We start from the raw sequence: 19,083 nt of genomic DNA on the forward strand, positions 1-19,083 counted from the left end.
TTAGTTACAGATACAGTTGGCGTCGAACGTACGGTGTTGGTGTTTCGCGTTACTGTGGAGGCGGACCCTCCAAGAGACAGCACTAGTTATCGCATTCGCCGAGGGCGTAGCGCGACACGCTAACACAATATGTTGGACGCCAATTGTATGCACCATAACGTGTTTTCGATACATTTGATGAAGTTTACCATTGCAGACATGTCCACTTCGTTGTTTATTTGTTTTGTAATAAACATCTGTTCGTCAAATACGTCAACTGAAATCGATTGGGCAAAGTTCCCATTAGTTCTGTATAGTTCTGTTTTTGCTCTACTTTATCTATATCAATCTACTACTTTATCTATAGTATTATTAGTTTATCTATGTTAGCCTACGTAGCTTTCAACGCGAGGTAGGTTTTGTTTTCACGATTGTCCTTTTAAATGTTCTCCTACCTGAAGTAATTTTTTATGCTATGTTTTTATGGTTATCAGTAACATCGCAAAACTGTATTTTAGCAAACTTGAACGCGCCTTGTTTTCGATTATGACATGTGATGTTAAGCATTTTCAGCTAGTGTAATTTGTCATGTGTCCTGACAATCTACCATATTGATAGGTTGAGGGCATTGCCCGCAGGACGATAAAGGCGCCTAGACAACACACACAATACTAGCTTCACTGCTAGTTTTTGTAACTTGAATTGGTGGAAAAAATATCTTTCCACTGGATTTTCTGTTTTTTTTTTTTGGCCGTTGGTAATTGTCTTATTCATTGTTGGCTTCAAAATGAAATTATCTTTTCAGAAAAAATGCCAGGTCTGCATAAAGTACTTCAAGGGATAATTAAATTTAGGCAAACGGCCAGGAACGAGCTTGTAAGTTTGTGTTTACATTCTGCTTTACTTTTCCATTTCTCTTCTCATTTTCTTATGTTTTTCCTAGAATGGTAGAGTCTGTCAAAATGTCCTCGCTAGCTCCACTTATCCCTGTAGTCCAAGAATTCGGTCCCTACCTCTGGCTTTATTGCGCCGAACGGAGTCGCTTATACAACTGCACCATGTTTCAGGACTTTTGACCCCGCCGTAATGTCATATTGGAACTGCTATTGTTGATAGTCCCTTATTATGACTCACGATTATGATTCCGAAATGAAGCAATACGTTGTTTCCGCATTGAAACGATTAAAGCGTTGCGTCTACTTACCGTCTGAATGTTAAAGGCAGCGGAAAACGTAGAGTCTGGCTAGTAGATTACGGAAACATAGTTCCACTCATTTTACCTTAATTTTCGTAAAGAAACCGTATGGAAGACGGTGTTCTTTACGAAAATACGGAAACAGTTGCACTCGCGCACGCGCCACACCCATGAAAGAGCGGTCGAAAATTAATGAGGTCTCTCACCAGCCTATTCAAGTAAAAACAATGAATAGGCTACTGAGGGGATCGAACCGTCTACAAAGGCGCGTTCTATTATACCAAGTAGAAATGAAAGTGGTTCCTACGCCATCTTTCTCGGACGGATAAGGAGAATTGAGCTAAGCCACGCACGTTTTCGTAACCTACGGCTCGAACTCTGTGTTTTCCCCGAGGTTTCTGTACCATGTCAATTTCGTGATACGTCTTTTGTTCAAATTGAAGTTTTATTCTTTTGGCTTATTAACTGCCTGAGCCGCATTTTTTCCCGCGTTGAAGGGATAGAGGAGCATGTGTCGGTGGTGTTCAGTTCTCTCGAGTTTTAATTTCGCTACTTTTGTCAGAATTTTGTTCGCTTTTGAAGGGTAGCTCCTCCAGAAGTTCTAGTTATTTAGTTACTTAGTTTTACTTGAATAGGCTGTTGAGGAAATCTGACTGATTGCCTACCGCTCTCTCCGGGTGCAGGGGCGGTGCTTTCTAACGTACTTCGTACGAGCTGTGGCCGTTTTCCAAGCTGCTTTTCAGCTCGATTAGAGCGATTTAAGTGTGGTCACCCTCACACTCGTAATCTGATATCTTAGCTCTGTATTGTCAAACAAGGAGTCCCACATCAACTTCTTGATGAGCCGCCTTTAAGAAGGATTTTACAAATTGGTTACTGGACTTTCATTCCACATGTCTTACTAAGAACATCTCAACATCTTGCCAACTTTTTCTTCGAACAGATCGTCCTCTATCGGCATGCGTGACGGGTACGAGATTTATGCGGCAGTGATAACTAGGATGCTCTTCTATTGGACGAAGCGAAAAGAGAGCACATCCTCTCCTGCTCTCCATTCATAAACCCTGTCATTAAGTTTAGGAAATGTTCCTAGAGCTAAAATGATTGGCAAGAAGGTATTGGTTCCGTTGTATCTTAACTTCACCAGCATAGGTGGGATAGGGAGAAGCCGGACCCTCCTCAGGTGAAGGGGGTTTAGCTCATGGAGTGCAGCTCAAGTGAAGGGGGTTTGTTTGCCAACCGCCCAAAAGTAAAGGAGGTAATTTCGCCAACCGTTTAAAAGTGAAGGAGGTCCCTTTCCCAACCGTTAAAAAGTAAAGGGGGTCGGAGCACCGGCTCCGATTATCGCATCCATGTTCACCAGTATTGTTCCAATTGAGGAGGAAGTAGCGATTAATGAGCAAGGGGTTCCAACTCCGTCAAAGAAAAGACGTTGAGCTCATTGCGTGCTCTGCACATACAGTAACAATCATGGGGTCGGCATAACTTCTTGCATACTTAGTAGAGGACGTCGTTGAAGAACCGTCCTTTCAAGGGAACAATTGATTGATGGGGAAATGTTCTGATAACTTCATTGTAGCCTTTTTCCGTTTTTTTTTTAAATACTTGTAGTTTTTCTTCTGTAATGCTTACTGCATAAAACTACACAATACTATGGTTAAAATCCTTTGTCGTCGGTACTATCGTTTGCTTTGCTGCTTGGAACTTCAAGATTTTGGTTGGTAGAGATTTTGTTTATGCTCTATTTTTTTTTCGTGCAGTTGTGGTTGATTAACATTCTCCGTACTCGTTGTCGCTGAAAATCCTTTTTCATTAGTTTAGTAGTTTCTTTTCCTGCTTCGTTCTTTTGCGTCATACTTGTAACAGTTAACTGAAGAAAGCCGAGCATGCCCAATGACAAAAAGAAATAAGAAATAAAGCCATCCTGCAAACTAAACTTTAGCTTTCCAAAACATCGAAGCAGGCGCTAAAATTAAAAAAAAAATTTTTAGGATATGCTATCGTAATCATGCAGAAACACGCGACTAAAATATAAAAACTTTCAAAAAATAACAAGAAGGACAAGCTCAGGGGGTTATTGGTTCCATCATTCTATCGATAAATCGTGATGTCCACTGTAGGAGCGGTCAGTTGCCGCCTCTGCTAAGAGCACATATATAGTGTGTTATGCTGAATCAACACGTTCGACGCCGATTGTATCTCGTGTAAATGGTATTGTCATGGTATTGTCAACTCTCAACTTCCAAAACTTTCATACAATACAGATGGAGAATTTCGCGCGCTATTACCCTGGCGATTCATCGCATCGCTCCTGCTCCAGAAATGTTAGCGAACGTCCGATTGCGAGAATTCTGCATCGAAAAGGGTGGGGAATTCGCGAAAAATGTGGGGAATCATCGCGGACATACAGGTACTGCCGAACTGTCTGCTTGAAGTGTTAGGAGTTCGTGAGGCGGACTTCTGTAACCTGCCTCTGTATACCTACCGATCGGCAATATGGTGAGCCACAGACCGATGGTGACGAGAAGCTCATCTCAACTTTATACTAGTTTTTTTTTTTTTTTTGGTAGGAAGGTTTTTTTTTCGTAATTGGGCATGAAGAGAACTACTTCATAACTATAGTCGTAGAAAAGAATTAAAGCTACTTTCGTAAGCATAATCCTTTTTTTTTGCTGTCAGGATTTCCTTTTCATGATTATGATAATTAGCAATTGAATTTCTACACTTTCTGTGTAATTGTGAATGAGTAGAATCAATCTAAAGTTATGGCCATGAGGTAGTGCTAACCATCTTCTCTACCTGTATCAGTGTAAACGGACGACCCCTGACGGACAATTACGCCAAAAACTTAGAAAGGAAGGAGGTTATTCGGAGAACCTATATGCGGTTTTGTTCTATTGATCAGATCGCCCCATCGATCAGTGACTGCGGAGAAGTGGGAGCTCAAGCCCTACCTACGTCGAAAACGTGACTCGTAGTGCCAATAGAACATGTTCAGCAACGACCTTATGTTTGACCGGATGATTATGATTGACCGTTGAAATGGAGAACAGAGGACAAAGAATCTGCGTCTCAAGTAAGAGATGTTTGTATGTTCGCCCGGAAACACTTTGGTATTTTTCTGGGTAAACATGCAATAAGTGTAGTTTCGGTGCATTTACGTTTACGATGTGGGTGCCAGCAAGGGACCGGTGCGCTCCTAAACGCAACGCTCACCCGCATCGCCTTGAGAAAAGCCGCATACGCAATTGCACCGTGCTTCATGTCGTTTTGACCCTTCAATGCTTCCTCAGCGCGACTTCGACAGGCATGAGCACCGTTTGCCTGTGACAGTTTGTATGAGTGCGATGATTGCAGCGTCGAAATATGAAACAGTGAAGGAAGGCGTACTCTGACTCCAATCAACGCAACTCTTCTTATTTTGTCCCTCCTGTTCTCCATTTTTCACTGTGTCCACATTTCTCAGATCGATCTAGCATCGTGTACTTATATCAGGTGAAACAATTCGAGCACGTCCGAAGCAACCCGAACCCGACCGCCGTGTTCTTCTCATGCATGGACTCTCGAATGCTACCTGCAAGGTGTTGCTTCCGCACACTTTTGTGATATGACAATGATAGCGTATGCTAGTTGTAATCAAAGAACTACACAGTTGCAGTATTCGAAGTTTTTTTTTGGAAGTAGCATCAGGTCGCAGTTGCTTCATCGTTCCATTGTCAGGTTTACATCGAGTCAAGTTGGAGACATGTTTGTCGTTCGGAATTCTGGGAACATGATTCCACATGCGAATAATTACGGTACATTTTTTTAACTTATTTGCTAAACTGTTTTAAGAGGGGATGTATCGGGATGTTTCAGGGCCTGCTGGCTTTGAGGTATCAGTAACGACAGAGCCAGCGGCTCTGGAGTTGGCTGTTAAGAGAGGTCATATTAATCACGTAATCGTATGCGGGCATTCCGATTGTAAAGCCATCAACACTCTCTACAATATCCACACATGCCCTCAAAACTTCGATCCGCAGTCTCCTATGGATCACTGGTTACGTCGCCATGGATTCACCTCGATCAAGAAACTAGAAGAACGTTTAGCAGACAAAAATTTAAAACCCCTGAAATTTGTTTCTGATAATCCGGCACATAGGTGAGTTTACTTGGGTTACTAAAGATTCTCGTGGATTTTAAACTTCATAATTTTTAGTTTTGAAGCAATGATCGATGAAGAAGATAAGTGGAGTGTTGAGGACAAACTTTCTCAGATCAACACATTGCAACAACTGGAGAACTGCGCTAGCCATGGATTCCTTACGGTAGTTGGTTTTGAAGCGATCGCCATCTTATCTTATTTGTCTTGTTTGGTTTGGGGTCATAGACAACTGATTAATGTTGCTTGACGGTAACTGACGTTTTATTTTAATTTTATTCAGGCTCATTTTTATTCAATTTTCCATTTCAATGTATTTTAAGGAGTTCCTCGAAAAGAAGACTGTGGACTTGCATGCAATGTGGTTCGATATCTATACTGGTGAAATGTATCTATTCAGCAAACCACGCCGCAAGTTTATTCTTGTTAATGAGGATACGGTAAACGAATTGACAGAAGAAGTGAATCAACACAAGGCCTAGAGAACTTGAAGTGCTAATGCATCTTCAACATCGAATGGCATTATGAAGAAATAAGTTGTGGTGCAAACAGCATCCAATAATTCCCTTATAAATAGCCACAGTTGCTTATTTGTTTCAGCGTATTGAAGTATGTCATGTAAATGTAGTTTCAAAACACCCGTGGGTTATCACCTGTCGATTTCACCATAAAAGCGTAATTGTTGTTTTTGGATATTGGGGTTTTGTTTATAGCGGAAGCAGTCAAGGTCTCACTATTACGCAATGTTACGCCAACTCATTTGCTCTTCTTCAAATGATTCGCAAAACCGAAAAAACTGCCCTCACCACACTGGCGATAGACTGCCGCTTCTTGTTGCCCCTGATCGCCTTATCTGTGATGAGAAGTGCCTAGTCGTTTAATGCATTCAATAACAATTAATGTGCCATAAAACCGAATCAATTTCACTTTTGGTGTCTTACTAATGTGAAGATTTTGATTGTTGTTGTAGTGACAGGGATAAATGATTGGATGATTGATTTTGTTATTTTGAATGTATTATCGAATTGTATTCATACAGCTCCTACCTACTCTGCATTGCAAACAAACTTGCAAGCTTCTAAGTTATAGAATGAGCTTCCTGGGATGGTTTATCTCGAGACGATTTATGGGTTCGTCAGCCTCGGCACTAACGAAACGGAGAAGATTTTATAAGGTACTACATCATACATTAGTAACTACAGATGGACAATTCCCGGACTAGAGAAGTGAGGTTGAGTTGCTAATGGCTATGGCTAACCCATTTGCTTTCAAGAGAAGAGGGCTATTGATTAGTTTGCTGGCTAGAACCAGCACCAATGGGATTTCTCGTCCCCAGATATTCATCTCTGAGACAGTGCTCAGTTAAACTCGTGAGGTTGGAGTCTTTCTAGGATTGGATGATGCTGTGACGTAGCTTTTTTTTATGTTCCTAACATATTTTCAATCCTTTCCCATGACAGTCCATTAATAGATTTATCTATTAATACAAGTAGTTATTAGTGCACTATCATGGAGAAGAAATAGTGGAAATAGGTTTAAAAGTTCACATGTACATGGGATATGTACAGTTTCGAACGTGTTGTATCGGAGTGGCGGATTACGTCTACGGTGGAAGTGGGCACTGGCAAATCTCCGCAGGATCAACAAGCTCTTTGCAGCTTTTTTTTATGTTCCTAACATATTTTCAATCCTTTCCCATGACAGTCCATTAATAGATTTATCTATTAATACAAGTAGTTATTAGTGCACTATCATGGAGAAGAAATAGTGGAAATAGGTTTAAAAGTGATAGTGATTCTGCCGAAGGACGATCCATTTCGTAACGGATAAAATTGAACAAAGAAAATATATTCATGTAGTTTATTTTCGTAAGGTGCCTTAGAAGATATTAAATATTGATGGCTGGGATTGTAGTAGATTTGACCTACTTTCTTTTGTTAAAGTAGAAGTTATTTCTCAAGTTCTACTGGAGCTTTTTTCAGATATATGAATTCGATGAAGAGGGCGATATGTAGACTATCGGGGGAAGATGTAGTTGAGGGCACTCAGTGGCACCTTATTTCAGGACGCTCTATCTTACTTTTTTCTCTTAGTAGCTTTAACATACATGTCATAGATCCTCTAAGACTAATGCTTAGGTCTTATGAGCCCGACTGGTCTTGTTATTTACTTCTAGGAATAAGGGCGCCACTGACTGCCCACCCCTTCCCCACACCTCAGCTACATTTTACCCGGCTGTTGCATCACGTATCTCCATCTTCGAATTGATATATCATTAAAAAAGAAGCCAAAGGTTGATATTCCAGCTCAACTGTCACCCTAAGGTATGCTTCCATAAGTATACCAGCGAGCTTATTTCTGAACCCTCACGGACGATTACTGTCATGAAGGGTGGATTTCATTAAACAAATACTAGTAAACGGTAGACGACGTATGAGGAACGGATGAGATCAAAATCTAAAATAAACAACTATTCGAGATGTGGAGGTAATGCATTTTCTGCAAATATATGTTGATAAATGATGCAAATAAGAAGTTGAAGGTTGGGACGACCATCAAAGTATTTCGAAATCCCGATGAGTATGTAGGAGCACACCTCGACGTTTATGCAGATTTCAACGCTGCTTTTCATCTACACAAACTCAAACACTGATGATTGCTAGTTGAGAGTTATGGGTTCTTGTAACAGTTTTGCATGAGTTCGAAGTCTGAGTCGTAGTTCAAACAGCGGCGGTAAAGCACGACAGTCTTCCGGCAGTTTGGCAGCAGTCGCAAATGGGCGAGTTTACAGGTGGATGCCCATTGTTATCGTAACGAAGGACAACGGGATAGGAATTTACGAGTAGAGCGACCTTCGCACTGTAGTAGGGTCACAACGAACTGAAGCTCGCTGGAATGCCGTAAGCGGCAGCCTTCGAAGCGGTGGGGTGGAACTAGTGGTTTGGATCGAGGTGGGACCATCGTGAACAGAAACTAACTGTTGATAACTGGTGCCACTCATCGCTTCAATCGACGGTGATTCCTCCTCGATCCCAACCACTAGCCCCGCTTCACATTCATCGCGCCGCTACGGGTGAGGTCACTTTCGCAACTCCACCGAGTTTTTCTGTCGTTTCTACCCGACTACTTCATAGTTGATTATCCATAAACTGCATTACTCACTTCTCGCGATGGTTTTGATAATGGTTTTGGTGAAGGTTCTTAGGTTGATAAAATTTTTGTAGATTCTATTCTCAACAGCCCACGACGTATATTATTTGATGAATGTATTGCTGTTGTTTTCAACGGTTTTACAGGATTAGTATAGTTAGTATTGCCACAAGTGGGTATCATTTGTTCCATGTAGCGGTGTCTGTTCAAACTGTAATGAACTGATCAATGCTGCTTAGGTCTATCTGTTTTTTGAATCCCATTATAGATTGGACAGATTATAGATTATGCTGTCGAAACGGCTCGGGTCGAAACGGCCTGGCGGAGTTGGTCAGGCAGAAGCAGTCGAAGTTGTGAGGAGGAGCTTCCGGTTGAGGTGGGACCTTACTCATTTCTGCAATCCGATTGCAGCTGGCGCAGGTCCCGCCTAGCTTTCGCTCTGCAATCGCACTCGTTGTAGAAAATAGCGCGCCGGAACGCTTGAAGCCGTATCTTCCTACTCGTTTTCTACGGCAATTAGGAAGAAATGGGCGGAATCACCCTTCTCTCCACAATCTACGAACCCGTATACGAATACTCCATACCACCTCAGATTCGTGGGGTGATGTCTTTAATTGCACCGATCTTCAGGTCGTTTGGGCCGGACTATATCATGTTGTGGTGCTGTTAATTTTGAATCAGAAGGATCTAAATTAACTGTTTTTGCAGGTAGTAGATGTAGTAGCTGAAGAGAGGCAAGGAAAGAATTTATACAAAGTGACATTAGATGGTCGTATGCTGAAAACGCAAGCTGGGAACGTATTACAGGTGAGCAACAACGGTTACTCAGCTATCAATAAAATGTTATTTAAAACAATGCAGTGAGATGCTTGGAATACCAGATGACAAAAATGAGAAACAGTCAAAGCTAAAGATGATTTCTCGAAAAGGACGCGAATTACTTGTTAGACAGCGGTTTTTCTTTCGTATGCCTAAAACATTTATTATCTGAGATTTGCTGAAGTTGCAACAGCGCTGAGGTCGATTTCAACTTTCCTAAGTATGCTTGTTTGTTTTAAACGCCGTAAATTTAAGAATATATCGTCATATGATGTATTTGCTTATTTGTAACTAATTATTATGCTCACCATCATCAATGGAACTAAGGGAATATCTTCTGTAATGGAATAGTAACTTGATCGTCTCGTATTAGTTGCTGACGGAGGATACTGCGGAGGAAAAACAATTGATCTGTCCATTATTTTGCATAGAAGACAAAGTAGAGCGAGGAGCTGGAAACAGCGTTTCTTGAAGAGTAAAGTGGAGGGACGATAATGTAAATATTTCGATTTCTAAGATTCATTCTCAATCCATTATTCTCTCGTAACGGACTAATGATAGGATGTTTTCTGAGTGGACGGGTTTAAAGTAGCATATTGTTTTAAGGGATTTAGTGATCGAATCACAAAAAAAAAAAAAAATAAAAGGATAAAGGCCGATGATGAAGTCAGTTTTTTTTATCCTCCCAGACAAGTCTGGTACCAATATATCGACTCCGGAGGGATGAAAGGCTTGGTGAGCGCTAGGGCAGATTCGAATTTACGACCGATCGTGCAGGCAGCGGAACTTCTTGCCGACTACCCGCATTGAACTGCTAGGAGCTGAGTGAAATCGGCAGAGTAAATACAGTTTTTAAAAAATTGACAAAATCTGCATTAGTTATGTGGATATTCCCATAGCTTAGGATACAGCCGCTTGGAAAAGGAAAAGAAACAGAACAAAGAATGAGAAAGGGCCATCTACTGGAGGAGATTTCCGCGGTATTACTGCATGATCAAGGCGATGGGTCGCTAGCCCGTATCCGGCAAGCTCTTCAGAGATCCTTTTCTCTTGTTTTAATAGTTCTCCAATCTTTTCTTTCTCGAATTGTATTGCATTAATAAGATCACCTAATTTTATAAATGTCTTTTTCCATTAGTTTCACGGTTCGTTTTACTCCTATGGTCCATTCAAGGTTTCGGTTAAGAGAAATTGGATTTCTCTGCTCCTTCATGCAAATATGCATGCTTGCAAATAGAATTCTTTGAGGAGCCGCACTGGCAGCGGAAGAAAAGTGTTAAACTAGCGAAAAAAGAAAAAAAGAATTACGACTGCGACGAATTCATGAATAGTGACACAAGAAAATGATTCAAGAGTTCGTACAAGTTTACTTCCGAGGAGCAAAACAATCTGCGAACTTTGATAATCATACATGTAAAAAAAGCTTTGCATCAATCACCCAAGTACAAGATACTTTAAATTCAAAAGATTATAGGTTTTCTTTCCGTCCTATGTTCTGTACGGAGCATGTTTTTAAGCGAGTGAGCGGCAGATAAAAGATCGCGCTCACTGACTTAACTGCCAAAGTTTGAGGTAAGCAAACCGAACGAGTTATTGTTTAATATCCCGTCTTACTTTCATCTGCTCTCCTTTCGATCAGAGAGAGGCTTGAACAGGAGAAGGTAGCGTTTACATCCGTTTATGTCGCATGCCAAAACTGACCAGATAGTCGCTTTTCTCGTAGAGCAAGATCACTATCATCCAATTTTGATTTCTTCATTATTTGGTGGACTCTCTGTTTTACTTAGCTATCTTCGTAACAAAAAACTTGAGATATACTTGATATGGCCTTGCAAGTAAAAAAAAATTTAAATTCGTAGGAATTAATTGTCTACTCACCACCATAAAAAGTCCTAAGCCGATCATGTGCAATCCGATGTTATGTAACGTCATTGTGCTAACAGAGCGCTGACATTGAATAAGTCTCTGCCGATCGATTCTCGGGTTCGGTTCGTTTATTCAGTGATAACGTCTTCGAAGTTTGGGCGGCGTTGAGCAGATGCCAAGGGTGCAAATGTAAATATTACTCATCACTGAACGTGCGAAGCAGAGGTTAGCCGCGTAGGTGCGTGCGTAAATTAAGTGGCGGTGCCTTTGTGATCCGATTTTACGAATACGTAGAATGAAAAGCGGCTTCGCAGATTTCATTCATATTGTCTTTCTAATAAAAAATAAGGATAAAAATAAAACAGATGATACTTTCAAGTTTTGATGAAGGATTTTTCTTTACTGTTGCTCATCCGTTTCAAATTCGTTGGTGATGTCACATCAGACATCATTATTTACAGATTGAATCCGAGCCTCTGGCATTAGCAATAGCTGAGGAATGGGCTTCACAGGATCAGCATTTGCAAATGGGGCACATGAGATTGACTGGTTTGGCATTCACGGCCCAAGACAATCCGCTTCATTTAACTAGGTTAGCCGTTTATACTGCGAAAACCTAACAATTCTTGATAAATTCTCGGAATTGTTTTTTTTTCCCGAGTCTAAAGGCGCAGAATATCATTTTTCGTGTTCTTGGTTGACTTCGTGTTAAAAGAACCACCAGTCACAGTACCTTTTTGTTCAGGGAATCGATCACGAGCAAACTTTTGGAATACTTACATTGTGATACAGTGTTGTTCTGGAATAACGAAACGGAAAAATTAAGCAGGTGAACAACAAGAATTAAAGGCATCACCCCACGAATCTGAGGTGGTGCAGATTTCGGGTGGAGTATTCGTATAGAGGATGGGAGACTGCGGAGAGCGGGGTGATTCCGTCAATTTCTTCCTAATTGCCGTAAAAAACGGCCCGGAAGATACGGCTTCATTCGTTTTGGCGCACCATTTTGTACATGAGGTTCGATTGGAGCGCGCCAGTCTTGTGCGGCGCCGCATCTTCCGGGCCGTTTTTTACGGCAATTAGCAAGAAATGGACGGAATCACCCCCTCTCCGTAGTCTCCCATCCCGTATACGAATACTCCACCTGAAACCTGCACCACCTCAGATTCGTGGGGTGATGCCTTTAAGATGCGAATGACTGATAGGATTGGAATTCGCGTAGCTTGTATGAATTTTGATGAGGTTTACACTTGAAAAGTGGAAATTCGTTGTTTTTAACATTTTATAGGTATCAAGAGCAGTACTGGAAACCTGTGATTAAAATAGCAAATGAAGGACTGGGCACTTCTTTAACACCTAGTACGAATCTCCTTGGTGAGTTCAGATAAGTCATAGTTCTCTTTACAGAAGATTTCTTCGGCTAATCTGCTCTATTTGGATTTTCATTTGTTGTGGGATTGTTGTGGAACATTGCTGTGTTTGCAGTTTTCATGCATAATTGGTAAAGTTGATTTCGATATATGATAGGAGAATCATAAAAGTACTACACTAGAAAGCGGTAAGGCACCTATCGATTGATCGTAAGATAGGAATGCTGACCTCCTGTGCTTGCTCCGAATTTATGACTTAGTGATCAGACAGTTTTCCATCTACAACTCAGCCATCTCACCACCCTGGCAATTCGGATATTTGCTCTGCAGGCTCTCTTTTCCTCTTCATTATCCGCCTGTCAAACAAAAAGTTGATGTTTTTAATGAAGTTAACATCGGCTGCCCCCGCAACTCATTGTACAGGCTAAAACGCGTTCTTTTATATATATATATATATATATATATATATATATATATATATAATATATATATATATATTAAAATGAAGTTCAGGGCTCGTCTCTCTGCATTCGTTCTTTTCTTTTTGATTCTCATTTTACGATTGTAAATGCTGAAATACCATTACTCTTTTTCTCTGAATGGAGAAAGTCCTACTCATCGTATCAACTTTTTTTGATACGATGAGTAGGAATTTTTCCATTTTTGTAACTCAAACTCTGGACTGTTGTTTTATAAGAGAAACGCGTTGCTTTTTTTTGTGTAACTAAATTACAGGACTTTGTATCACACTGTTTCACGGGTCTCCTTTTACTGAGTTCCAAAGGTCTTTGGGGGCTGTTCAATCCAACCTACACAGTTAAATCCCACTCTTCCAGATAGTGAAGTGATATCTGCAAAAGATTCACGCATAGTTGAGAAATGGCTTATGTCACATAATTTCTGGGCACTTACTGGATTGCAATACGCCGTGGAATCATTGAAGAGCGTGCTGCTACCGTACTCCATGGTAACGTTTAAACTTCAAGCTGAAGAAGCTGTGCATCATGCCATGCTAGAGCAGAAGACACAGTCGGAAACGTGGGGTTCTGTGAGTTCCAATTTCAAAAGCTCTTAGAGAAGAAATACAAATGAAGAATGAAACTTGATTTTCAGGTTGAGTGGGCTCACGGAATGGAAGAGGAGGAACTGAAAACCCGGGTGGCTGCCTCTGTGCTGTTCGTCTACTTCAACAGTAATGCAGTTACGAAAAGGACACCATAGAATTTGCGAGTTTTGCGTGCAAAATATCAGCGAAGAGTTGCGGTACTCTGCAAGTTTTCTTCTTAGGTGACTCTGTTAATTTTCAGTTTTTTTAACAACCTCAGCAGGAATTTATCACACATTGTTGTAATTTTTCCTTTCGCTTCTGAAATAGAAAAAAGACCATAAAGTAGATACTGTCTCAAATTCATGGGCGCATGATTATTGAAAGCAGGTCAGTTCACGGGACAGCAATCCTATGCTTTGGAGAAAAGAAAATATTTGGGTGCTTTTTTCCTTGAACGTAATACCTATTGAAAACAACGCATGTTTGACGATGCCTTAGTAGAAGATGTCTGAATGATCACCGATAATCATTGTCCTGCAATCGATTAGATGTGTCTTTTCGCCTACGTATTATTTCGTTTCGATTATATCATAGGCAAATTTTTAACGTCATCGAGTTAAAACGATGCCAGATAACTGTCGTTGTGATTTTGTTTTGAATTCAATTTCCTTTATTCTGCCTCATGTTTTATGACCAGCAAATATGAACAATATGGTGAAGTTGTTTAATTTATCTATTGATTCCCAGTTTTTATTTGTTCAATAACACAATTTCTTCGCTCACAGAGTCTTGTTGCGTTTTCAGTGCAATAAATAAACATAATACGATCACAGAAGTCTGATAACACTTGTATCCTAGTGGAAAACTCGTTAAAAATGGCTTAGAATTAATAAATACGTTAAAAGATGAGAAGCGAACTCATCAGAGGCTATTCTTCAACATTTGCTAGGTTATCTATCAATGTCTCGTAGATCTCAATCCCACGAAGATACACTTTTTCATTCAAATATTCGTTGTGGTCGTGTAGCAGTGACGGTGTGTTGTTCATTGGTGAAAACCCTATTGATCTGTATCCAAGCTGCAAAAATCAGTGATAAAGCTACGTACTTCATCGTTCAACCCGAAAAACGAGCTCTTACCGCTCGTATGAAACGAGAGTCAGTGGCGCCAGTGAAAATCCCTGTTGTGAACTCGCATTTTCTGAGAAATTCATCAATTATGTATGAACAATCAGCTTATACAAAGTGGTTCACTGTTTTTGTAGCGATTTCTCAAATGCATTCCACCATGGATCGTCAGCTGTGGTTGGTGTCATGTTCTTATTGTTGTTTTTCTGAAAAAATGCAGAAATCAATTCATTGGGTATCGATTGAGGAACCGGAGCTCGATTGCGATCACGGGTTGGTAATGTTAATAATGATTGCGGTAGATCAATCGCCTTTGCGGTAAGAATTTCTTTCATTTCACAAATTAATTTTAAAAATGCAATGGAATACGATCTGTCTCTGACCCTCCTCCTTTATCTGCACTTTCCAATATTTATTTGTATACGCAGTATTCCACGGATCCCCCTCACTACAGGGATCACAGCCGGTTAGTCGCGAGGCTACGTGGCGCGTCCCCGCGTGGCGGATCGCGGACCAGAAGCGACCTTGTGCTTGCCCAGAGACGCAGGTGGATTCAAGGGATGGGCTCCCTGTTTCTGCTGAGCCAGGACTGACTCATGACATCCTTGTATCCCGCACGTTGGTCCGGCCAAAAACCTGCAATCAAAAGACTGGGAGGTGCAAGGGAGGCGGTTTGGAGTCGCCTCCAACAAATAAGCTCCACATGCCCACTTCGGGAGAACGGAAGTTCTCAAAAAACCCATGGGACTAGAGGCTTGCAACGTGCCCATGGGTTTTAAATTTTATGCAAAATACAGTAATAGAAAAGAGTCTCCTGATTCCGGAGGAAAGCCTAGTACGGTAGCGCCAGGTAGGACGGGATTGCAGGAGTCATATAGGCTACCGAAACGGGAAAGGACTAGGATGGCGATCTGTACTTATAACGCACGTACGCTTGCATCGGAAGCGGCCGTCGAAGATCTGATGATGCAAGCCAAGAAGATCAAGTACGACGTCATCGGACTGACCGAGACGAGACGACGTCACCCTCTCAACGCCGTGTATGAAACTGGAGAAGAACTGTTCTTAGGAACATGCGACATTAGAGGTGTTGGTGGAGTTGGCGTCCTCGCCAACACGAGTATTGCAAAGAACATCGACTCTTTCGAACAATTCTTTCGAATCGGACGTCTGCGGATGAGAAGATGTGGTCCAACACCATCTTTGACTATCTTCGTCGCTTAGGCTCCAACATCAAGCTACGATGAAGAAGAAGTCGAAGCTTTCTATATGGACCTGGAGAAGTTCTACCGAGAAGATCACGCCTTCTACAAGTTCATGATTGGCGATTTCAACGCCAAAGTTGGCCCAAGAAGAACGCCGGAGGAACTTCACATCGGGACCCACGGCCTACAATGGAACGACCAGAGGGAGAGGCTCTCCGAGTTCATCATGACGACTAAGACCATCCATGGGAACTCGCAATTCCAGAAGCCATCCTCTCTACTCTATCCCAGAACTACCATCAACTGAGATCTCTTCGCTACGTTAGCCGGCTTTTGGGAAGATTCCGCAATGGACAACATCGACGAGGAATATGACCGGCTCGTTGAACACCTTCACGACTGCGCGAATCAGGCTGAGAGTTCTAAAACCACCAAGAGACGCCTGTCTCTTGAAACTCTTGAGCTGATACGCCAGCGTGGAACAGCACGAGCCGCAGAGAACCAAGAATTCACGTCCGTGCTTGCAAGGCTTTGCAGAGAGGCGATAAAGGAAGACCTTAAAGAGAGAAGAGCAGAAATGCTGGCTGAAGCTGTAGAGGCGGGGAAAAGCATCCGCTATGCCCCTCGAGACTTCGCCAGTCGCAAGGCAAGGATGTAATGGGGATGGAAAAAATCATCTACGACTTCTACTCTGATCTCTTCGACAGCCATGTCCACTTGCTTCCTCACCATCTGAGGGAAGACGGACATGTCATTCCAGAGGTTCTCCCGTCCGAAATACGACATGCCATCATGTCGGTAAGAAATCGTACGGCACCCGGTCCCGACAAAATAAGACCAGAACAACTGAAGAACCTTTCGCCAGTACTCATCAACACCCTGGCGAGGCTCTTTACACGTTAGCTGTCGGAATGCAAGGTTTCTAAACAGTAGAAGACCAGCAAGACCGTGTTGCTGCATAAAAAGGGAGCTCCACATGACATCGGCAACTATCGTCCAATCTGCTTACTGTCCGTCATCTACAAGCTCTTTACAGGAGTGATCCTTAATAGGATTGAAAAAGTCTTGGATGAAGGATGAAGGACAGCGAGCAAGCAGGGTTTCGAAAAGGATTCAGCACTATTGACCACATTCACGCTGTTTCGAAACTCATCGAGGTATCACGAGAGTACAAGATATCCGCTCTGTCTCACCTTCATCGACTTCGAATTCGAATTTTGCCATTCTACAAGAATATCATTGACGTAAAGAGAGGGGGGGGGGGGTCCGACAGGATGATACAATCTCACCCAAAATATTCACAGCCACCCTCGAGAACGCAATGCGAAAGTCGGAATGGGACGACATGGGAGTGAAGGTCGACGGTCGGCAGCTACACCATCAGCATTTGCGCTTCGCTGATGAAATCGTGCTGATAACACCTAGCATCAGCCAAGCGGAACGAATGCTGACCGAATTCGACGAAACATGTGGATGCATCAGTCTTTAGCTGAATCTGCAAAAGACGATGTTCATGCGGAAGTCTGGGTCTCGGATGCCCCATTCACGCTCAACGGAACGAACATATCCGAATGCACCAGCTACGTTTATCTGGGTTGGGAATTGAACACGATGAACGACCTGACCCTCGAGCTGGGCAGGAGGAGATGAGCGGCTTGGGGAGCGTACAAGAGCATCGAGGATGTAGTGAAGAAGACCAGGAACACCCGGCTCCGTGCTCACCTCTTCAATACCACCGTACTTCCTGCTTTGATCCATGCTTCGGAAACCTGGGCATTTCGCAAGCGGGAAGAAAACGCGGTGAGCGTCATTGAACGCGCAATTGAGAGAGTGATGCTAGGAGTATCCCTTTTCACGTAAGTGAGGGACTTGATTCGAAGTTCTCTCCTACGTCAACGTTCGAAAATTAGAGACGCCGCCGCGTTTGTCAAGGAAAGTAAAATAAGGTGGGCCGGACACGTGATGCGCTGTAATGACAACCGTTGGACCAGAGCCGTGAGCGACTGGGTTCCTCGCGATACTAAGCGCACTACAGGAAGACCGCCGACCTGATGGTCAGATTTCTTCACGAAGTCCTTCAAAGAAACGTATGATACTCTTCGTGTCCCACGCGAAAGGAGGAGCCACTGGGCTACTCTGGCACGCGATCGGGACAAATCGAAGAATTACTGGCGCCCGCTCGACCAGTTCGAAGATCAACGAGAGTCAAGGTGATCAAGGTGATACGCAGTATTGCGCAAGAAGGAAATCATACTATGTCTAACAGAAAACAAAATTTTTGCACTTATTTTTTGGCAGTAGAAAATGTAGTTCTTTCCATTGCGCATGAATCACGTCGTACTTTTAGGTTGGCAACTAAGTTCCCGCCGTTTTCTAAATTTTAATACTCCACATGTTATTTATATTCGTGGCACAATGTTTTATTCCATTCGAAAGAGGATTTTTTGCTCTATCGAAATCTATGTTCTACTTTTTGCTCAAGCTAATTTATATTAATTTTCAGATCAATGGAATGTCAAGTGGAGAAAATTTTTGACACCTCCATTTTGCTTTTAATCAAGGCTCTAACGCCACAAGAGCTGCTCGCGACATTTGTGCTCTGTATGGAGATGGTGCCACAGCTGAGGGAACCTCTCGTAATTGGTATGCCAAGTTCAAAAATGGAATATTTGACCTCAAAGACGCACCTCGTTCTGGCCGTGTAGTTGAGTTGGATGAAGAACGATTAAACCAACTTTTACGCGAAACTTCGCGCCAAACGACACGGGAACTAGCAGAGAAAATGGAATTCTCTCACACTGCTATGGAGAAACATCTTCACTCGTCGGTAAAGGTTCAGAGGTATGGAGCGTGGGTTCCGCATGCTTTAAGTGTCGACAACAAAAATCAACGAGCCACAATCTCCGCTGGTTTGCTTGCTCGTCACCGCGCAACTCATGGACACAAGCAAGGATTTCCTCATCGAATCGTTACTGGCGAGCAGCTTTTGTGACGTTAGAACCTTGATTAAAAGCAAAAAGAAGGAGGTGTCGAAAATGTTCATTTTTCTCAACTTGACCTTGCATTTTAATGATCTGAAAATTAATACAAATTAGCTTGAGCAAAAACTAAAACATAGATTCCGATGGGACAAAACATCGTCTTTCGAACTGCATAAAACATTATGTCTCAAATATTTAATGG

General features: G+C 42.1%; 8 protein-coding genes across 12 annotated transcripts; 6 read left to right on the plus strand and 2 right to left on the minus strand.

Annotated features, from left to right (window-relative positions):
- Positions 1-362: 362 nt before the first annotated feature.
- On the plus strand, positions 363-5,797 carry RB195_001126 (uncharacterized protein; the record flags this gene model as incomplete). Of its 2 annotated transcripts, none has more annotated exons than XM_064197758.1 (8): positions 363-391; positions 441-472; positions 785-855; positions 4,670-4,755; positions 4,895-4,971; positions 5,033-5,315; positions 5,373-5,481; positions 5,639-5,797. In XM_064197758.1, 8 exons carry the CDS (start codon positions 363-365, stop codon positions 5,795-5,797), a joined length of 846 nt encoding a protein of 281 aa, XP_064053639.1. The 2 variants fall into 2 exon arrangements, with proteins under 2 accessions (XP_064053639.1, XP_064053640.1); XM_064197759.1 differs by lacking the exon at positions 441-472 and having other exon boundaries at positions 785-796; positions 834-855.
- A 608-nt stretch (positions 5,798-6,405) lies between these two features.
- On the plus strand, positions 6,406-13,741 carry RB195_001127 (uncharacterized protein; the record flags this gene model as incomplete). 2 transcript variants are annotated; one of them, XM_064197761.1, is made up of 8 exons in its annotated part: positions 6,406-6,489; positions 8,750-8,818; positions 9,174-9,272; positions 11,612-11,742; positions 11,896-11,979; positions 12,439-12,524; positions 13,357-13,568; positions 13,634-13,741. In XM_064197761.1, the coding sequence occupies 8 exons, from the start codon at positions 6,406-6,408 to the stop codon at positions 13,739-13,741; spliced, it is 873 nt and encodes a 290-aa protein (XP_064053641.1). The 2 variants fall into 2 exon arrangements, with proteins under 2 accessions (XP_064053641.1, XP_064053642.1); XM_064197760.1 differs by lacking the exon at positions 8,750-8,818.
- A 755-nt stretch (positions 13,742-14,496) lies between these two features.
- RB195_001128 (uncharacterized protein) lies at positions 14,497-15,030 on the minus strand (the record flags this gene model as incomplete). Of its 2 annotated transcripts, XM_064197763.1 has the most annotated exons (4): positions 14,497-14,646; positions 14,708-14,768; positions 14,822-14,901; positions 14,947-15,030. In XM_064197763.1, 4 exons carry the CDS (start codon positions 15,028-15,030, stop codon positions 14,497-14,499), a joined length of 375 nt encoding a protein of 124 aa, XP_064053643.1. The 2 variants fall into 2 exon arrangements, with proteins under 2 accessions (XP_064053643.1, XP_064053644.1); XM_064197762.1 differs by lacking the exon at positions 14,947-15,030 and having other exon boundaries at positions 14,822-14,883.
- Positions 15,031-15,436: 406 nt separating this feature from the next.
- RB195_001129 (uncharacterized protein) lies at positions 15,437-15,919 on the plus strand (the record flags this gene model as incomplete). Of its 2 annotated transcripts, none has more annotated exons than XM_064197765.1 (1): positions 15,437-15,919. In XM_064197765.1, one exon carries the CDS (start codon positions 15,437-15,439, stop codon positions 15,917-15,919), a length of 483 nt encoding a protein of 160 aa, XP_064053645.1. The 2 variants fall into 2 exon arrangements, with proteins under 2 accessions (XP_064053645.1, XP_064053646.1); XM_064197764.1 differs by having other exon boundaries at positions 15,599-15,919.
- A 45-nt stretch (positions 15,920-15,964) lies between these two features.
- Positions 15,965-16,207, plus strand: RB195_001130 (uncharacterized protein; the record flags this gene model as incomplete). Its single annotated transcript, XM_064197766.1, has 1 exon — positions 15,965-16,207. The coding sequence occupies one exon, from the start codon at positions 15,965-15,967 to the stop codon at positions 16,205-16,207; it is 243 nt and encodes an 80-aa protein (XP_064053647.1).
- Positions 16,208-16,249: 42 nt separating this feature from the next.
- On the plus strand, positions 16,250-16,558 carry RB195_001131 (uncharacterized protein; the record flags this gene model as incomplete). The annotated part of the gene is made up of 1 exon (XM_064197767.1): positions 16,250-16,558. The coding sequence occupies one exon, from the start codon at positions 16,250-16,252 to the stop codon at positions 16,556-16,558; it is 309 nt and encodes a 102-aa protein (XP_064053648.1).
- A 714-nt stretch (positions 16,559-17,272) lies between these two features.
- On the minus strand, positions 17,273-17,658 carry RB195_001132 (uncharacterized protein; the record flags this gene model as incomplete). Its single annotated transcript, XM_064197768.1, has 2 exons — positions 17,273-17,395; positions 17,464-17,658. The coding sequence occupies 2 exons, from the start codon at positions 17,656-17,658 to the stop codon at positions 17,273-17,275; spliced, it is 318 nt and encodes a 105-aa protein (XP_064053649.1).
- Positions 17,659-17,989: 331 nt separating this feature from the next.
- RB195_001133 (uncharacterized protein) lies at positions 17,990-18,892 on the plus strand (the record flags this gene model as incomplete). Its single annotated transcript, XM_064197769.1, has 2 exons — positions 17,990-18,119; positions 18,462-18,892. The coding sequence occupies 2 exons, from the start codon at positions 17,990-17,992 to the stop codon at positions 18,890-18,892; spliced, it is 561 nt and encodes a 186-aa protein (XP_064053650.1).
- Between the last annotated feature and the right edge of the window lie 191 nt (positions 18,893-19,083).

The sequence above is a fragment of the Necator americanus genome, chromosome IV (assembly GCF_031761385.1).
Source record: "Necator americanus strain Aroian chromosome IV, whole genome shotgun sequence".
Lineage (NCBI taxonomy): Eukaryota > Metazoa > Nematoda > Chromadorea > Rhabditida > Ancylostomatidae > Necator > Necator americanus.